The sequence below is a fragment of the Alligator sinensis genome, unplaced genomic scaffold (assembly GCF_000455745.1).
Source record: "Alligator sinensis unplaced genomic scaffold, ASM45574v1 scaffold2521_1, whole genome shotgun sequence".
NCBI classification, from domain to species: Eukaryota; Metazoa; Chordata; order Crocodylia; family Alligatoridae; genus Alligator; species Alligator sinensis.
The window spans coordinates 3,578-9,414 of NW_005843721.1; the positions used below are offsets into that span (position 1 = coordinate 3,578).

Consider the following 5,837-nt stretch of genomic DNA (forward strand, 5'->3'; position numbering starts at 1 on the left):
CCAGGGAGGTGTCGTGGAAACACACGCAGCATACTTTTGGGTCAGGTCAGCAGAAGCTTTTATTCAAAAGAAACTACAGCTGTAGGGGGGACTCCAAAGTGACATGGATCTCCAAGCACTTGGAAGGGGTCCCCCCCCAAGAGCAAAATCAGGAGGCTTATATACTTTTTAACAGTTGCTTACAACTCACGTGATCATATAGTGAAATTAGCATGAAAAGCGGCTATAACATTACTTCATTATTTCTTTGCTGTAATCAGGATGGGAACTAATGGGGGAGGCGAGGTTAGTTCACAAACCTCCTTCTTGCACCTGCAAATCAGAGTTGTACATACTTTTTGCTATCTTCAAGGCCGCGGTGAGCGAAGCAGTTGCAGAGGAGTTACAAAGAACAAACACTTTCTCTTATCTGTTCTACTATACAGAGCCAGCAATTCTCCACAAAGCGGTTATGTCATCTTATAACTAAAATAATCAAAGTTTAAGGCATATATTTTTTCTGATTCCACAGTGAGGCAGACATGCTGGCCCCCCTCTTATGCTTCGCACGCACATCTCCGACACTGCAGGACTGCGGGTCTCCTCCATGGCAGAAGGCCATGGTGGCAGATGACAGAACAAGGGCAATTGTCTCAAGTTGCTGCAAGGGCAGTTGAGGTTGTATATTGGAAAAATCTTTCTCATTGGGAGGGTGGGGAAGCACTGGAACTGGTTATGCAGAGAGGGGATGTAATCTCTGTCCTTGGAGACTTTTAAGACCCTGCTGGAGAAAACCTTTCCTGGGATGATGGAGTTGGGGCTGGCCCTGCTTGCGGCAGGGGGCTGGACTAAATAAATGTGCCCTCCTGAGGTCCCTTTGAACCCTTTTTTTCTCTTATACTGTGCGTTCACTGAACAGAGCGTCGCAGGACCAGCTCTTTGCAGTGCCCGGGCCGCATGCATGGGTGTGGGAGGCGCGACCCCCTGGCACAGAGGGAGCTGCCCCTCCTGCCCAGACTCGGGCGGGCGCTGTGCCCCAGTGTGGTCGGGGGCTCTTGGACAGAGCCAAGCAGCAGCACAAGGAGCCTCACCCTCATCTCCGCCCTGCCTCCACCCAGCAGCGTAGGGAACGCCCCGGAACATCATCCAGCGTGACATCATCCGCGGTGACATCGCGCGCCGTGACATCACCCGAAGGCGGGCAGGGAGCGGCCGCCGGCTTTGCAGTAGGGATCGAACGTCTAGACACCTCCCCCCCACCCAGCTGCGATTGGCTGCGCGGCGCTGAGCGGCGTTGGTAATGTCCAATCGTGGCGCCCTGCGTCCGTGACGGAAGGGCGGTGCCGCAGCCATTGGCTGGCTGGCGCGGGGCGGGCTGTCCCCGAGCTGCGGCCCGGACGCGGCAGTGCGGGTGGGCGCGGGGCTGCGGTGGGGGATGGGATGGGATGGGACGGGAGGGGAGGGGTGGTTTGTGCCCTATCTGTGCGCAGCTGCCGGCGTTGCGGTCGTGCTAGACGCCTGCGTCATCAAGACAGTGTTTTGCAACATACATGTGTCATTGTTTGCAGCCTCTGAAGCGCTTGTCGCCTGTCCCCAATTCTGTGCCTGATGCTGTCACGTCTGCAGGAGCCTTCCTCCGTCTGCCACGTGAGTACCGCATTGTTCGTGCGGTTTCATGTGCGGAGAATTTGCAGCAGACCCGTCTGCGCAATGCCAGACAGCCGTCATGGGGAGACACGCGTGAGCTGCCCGTGCCAGGGGCAACGGGGCGTGAGACCGGCAGGGTCCCTCCGGCGTCGGGCGGGTGGACTCAGTGCGCGAGGAGAAAGCGAAGTGAATCCCAGGCCTGGTCCCCTGGCGCGGGGGTAACGAACGCGTCCCTGGAGACGATGCTCTCCGCACAGCCTCGGGGGGTGACTCGCGCCGAGGGAATCCGGCCGCTTTGCGGTTCCTGTCGGGCGGTCGTGTCTGTGTGCTACGCCGCGCTGCCTTTTTTGTTCTCGTCCCAGGTTGTTTTCTGCCCGGCAGCCAAGAGGATCCGCAGCCCCGCTTCCTGCCGCCTCGCTCCTCCTGCCCCTCGTTCCCGCTCTGCAGGACGCGGCGGGGATGGCTGCAGCAGCCCCGGTTCAGGTAGAAAACATCAACAGGGAGACCCCTCTCTTTCTCGGGGGGCAGTAAATTCCCTGAGCCCTATGGAGCCAGAGCCATGTGGGAAGCGCAGGGAGACTCCTGATGCTGCTGTAAGGCCCTGGGGTTTCCTGGGGAGGTGTCTGGGCAAGAAGGATAAATGGCTGGGATCACCTTGCCCAGGCACGAGGGTTCTCCCTGTGAGCCACTGCCAGGAAAACTGCTTCCCTAGGGGGAGACGTGAGCTGTCTGCCCTAGAGTTTGTTGGTGCAGTGATGATGGCAGCATCTCCTAATGTCTACATGGCTTGTGCCATAACATGAGCTGAAGGAGAGAAGCACAGTCCTCGCAGCAGAGCTGTGCATACCAGACTTTGCTAAAGCCAGGGGTTGAGAACTTGTTCGTTCCTATCCAGCATCTTCTTGGTGCAGATTGAAGCTCAGAGCAGGTTAGGCCCTGGGGTTCCCTGGAGAGATGTCTGGTAAAGTAGGATACGTTTTTGGGTTGCTATTGCTGGTTTGGTTTTGATAACAGTGCCCCCTACATACTCTGTGCTGTAGCCACATCAAGGGCTTTACTGTACCATCTATGCAGAAGGGTGGGAAGATTTATAGCCATGCTAACAACTCCTTGTAGTGCCACATAAGAATCGGGGTTGTGGGGGTTGGAAAGGCTAGAGTAACGGGCTGAGTGTGTATTGCTTGTGACTTCAGCTCCGGGAGGCCTTCGAGGACGTGGCTGTGTACGAAAGAGTGGGAGCTGCTGGAAGATGGAGACAAGGTGCTTTACCGGGACCAGATGCTGAGGAATTACCAAACCCTTGATTCCCTGGGTAAGGTTCTCTTTCTTGCTTACCCCAGAGCTATGTGAGCTTAGAAATGTTCCTTTCCTTTTCTGGTTCTGTTCTTCTACAATCTTCTCATGAAAGTTGGGATGATGGTTTAAATTTGCTGTCTCTGCACTACTCTGTCATTTATCAGGCCTGTGCTGTGCTTCATGAATTTTCATATCCTCCTTAATTTGAGCCAGCCTCCTCCTCTGGGTCTAAATCCTGGTGCTCCCATATTCAGCAGTTATTTTGCAAGATGATCTCTTTCTCTCTTCCCAGCATGTCCACACCATTTTCACTCCAGTGCTCATAGTTATACACCAAGGAATTGTTCTTGGGGAATTGTTCTTACTCCCTTCCTCATTCTCTTTCGCATTATTACTTCCTCATTCTCTTTCCTGTTGTATCTGTTCAAACATTTAACTATCCTTGAATGCGCATTTCAGTGATGTCTGATCCACTTCTCTTTGGTTACAAACCCGCTTAAATCCATGGAAGTTTTATCAGCATCTGGTTTTTTTTTTTCCCTGTCTTCAGCTCAGCCTCTAGGGATATTTTTATGCATGATAAAACCCAAGTACTTTTAACAAGGAATTTCTGTAAGTTTCTGCACATGTGCCTTTTTATATCTCCAGCTCCAAAGACCACTAACTTTGTCTTCACTGTATTTACTTAAGACCTATGCCATCCAGATGACTGTACCAGTCTATAAAATGTTCTTGCCTTTCTAAAATTTTAGAATATTTGCAGGCAATCTCCCAAAATAAGATCCACAGTGCAGTTTTTCTCCAAAGACTTCCATTACTGTGATAAAAAGAAGTGCTCTGAATACAGAGCCCTAGTGAAAACCAGTTTCGCATCCAAAGGTTCCTTATTACAGGTGCTTTTCTGGTCAGTTTGGTATGTAAAATGTACATACTTTTTACTAGTCAGATGTACTTTACTGGTGCTTTCTACTTTGTCTAGCTTCACTAAAGGTCTTCCTTTGGGATCTCTTCAAATGCTTTTTCTAGACGAGTGATTCTCAGCCAGGGTGCCATGGCACCCTGCAATGCTTTGAGATCCTTTCAGGGATGCCTTGGGTTGTGTAAGCATTTGGGGCCCCAGGGGCAGCTGTGACACCCCTTGGAAGCCATGCAAACTTCCTCAGCTCTAACTTTAGGGGCCCTCACTTCTTTTACTCACTTTAATGTCAAGGTTTTTTAGGAGGGAGACTGCCAGAGGGTCTAAGAGCAAACCTATCATTTTTTGAAGCATTGGGCTTCAGCCTCTCAGCCTCCGCCTTTTTGCTCTAGCTGAGCCCTCTGGCTTTAGTTCACAGACCCTGACCAAGCTTTGGGGTATTCCATTTCTTGCCTTGCTTTCTTTGCTTTCCGTTTCTATGTCAGGCTGCAGCACCTCCCCTGTGGGCACTATGGGACCACCGTAACCACTCCTATACCCCCAAACCTCTGGAATCAAAACATCAAACGCAAGCCCTACCCACCCTAGATCAGGGCTTCTGAGCCTTCCTGGACTCAAACTATAGTCAAAAGACAAATAAAAGCCCTTCTGGCTCTAACTAAACCACTAGCCCCAATCCTGGGTCTAAATCCTTTGCTAGTCCTCAGCTCTGGCTGATGGAGGGCCTAGCATACTCGCAAGGCTTCTATCTCACAGGCACCTTTGCAGACCTCCCTCTGTTTTTTTTTCCCCCAGGGCCAGACTGACCAGCAAGTCTCTAGAGCAGGGGTGGGCAAAATGCGGCCCAGGGGCTGGATGCGGCCCAACAGGCCATTCTGTCTGGCCCGCAGGGCTCCTAAAAATTTAGAAAATTAATATTTATTTGCTCTGGGCTGCCTGTCATGTGGCCCTTGTGCCCAAAATAATTGCCTGCCCCTGCTCTAGAGCTACTTTATATTCCCCAGACCCCACCCCTCTTCTGGTCAGCTGACTTCCTCTGGCTGTCTGAAGGTTTCTCCTAATTAATCCTATTCACTGATCACTGGCAACCCAACTGCAGCTGTGACCTTCCTGCCTGCCCTGCTGTGCCTGGGCTCTTGCTCTCCTAAAGTGACAGAGCCCCTCAGGCACTCTGCTACAGGATGTCACAGGACATTTAAGCAGACGCGATTCACATGATAATCCCAGGTATTTCAAATAGGAATCCTTCCTGTTAAAAATACTGTGACCAATTGTGGTCTTTCTGAGCTCTTTGCAACAGAAGAATTGCTCTATTCATTTTCTGTAATCAAAACTGAGTGAAAATTTAAGAGCTGAGATTTTCAGATAGGTACCTTGAGCCTAAAAAAGAATTACAACGGCTGTTCTAAATCTACAAAGATTATGTAGAGTGTTTATTCTCTGTACTTTTCTTAAATGTGTCTGAGGATGTCCTTCATTCTTTCCTTTTCTAAAACCAGACTGATTATTGATGATTCTTTGTGGTTCTCTTATGTCTGTGTTAGGATCGTGGTAAAGTAGGGCTGGAAGAAGCCCCACGAGGTCACGTAGGGTGATCAAGGCAGGATCGTCCTTGATTATACCATCCTAGCCAAGTGTCTATCCAACCTGCTCTTGAAAATGCTCAGAGATGGAGATTCCACAACTTCTCTAAGTAGCTTGTTTCAATGCTTGAGCATCCACATAAGTCAGAAATTTCCTATTAATTGCCAACCTAAATTTTGTCTGCTTCATCTTGACAACATTAGGAGCAATGGTCTCCCCTCCAGCCACAGAGAGAAACCCAACTCCATCCTCTCTATAATTGCCCCTCAGACATTTTAAAACTGTTATCAATTCCGCCCCCCCCCGCCCTTTTTCTCTTTTCCAGGCTAAATAACGCTAGTTCTTCCATCTTTACAAGGATAAGTGATGCTTCCCAGGCCTCTAATCATTTTTGTTGCTCTGCACCACACTCTTT

At 50.4% G+C, this 5,837-nt stretch overlaps 1 protein-coding gene across 1 annotated transcript in view; it reads left to right on the forward strand.

Annotated features, from left to right (window-relative positions):
- The first annotated feature begins 1,325 nt into the window (after positions 1–1,325).
- LOC102380076 (zinc finger protein 883-like) overlaps positions 1,326–5,837 on the forward strand; it is a 21,044-nt gene continuing 16,532 nt past the window's right edge. Inside the window, 5 exon segments of the mRNA XM_025195685.1 lie at positions 1,326–1,390; positions 1,548–1,626; positions 2,008–2,109; positions 2,820–2,851; positions 2,853–2,938. Coding sequence (XP_025051470.1) covers positions 1,588–1,626; positions 2,008–2,109; positions 2,820–2,851; positions 2,853–2,938 — 259 coding nt within the window. The 5' untranslated portion in view covers positions 1,326–1,390; positions 1,548–1,587.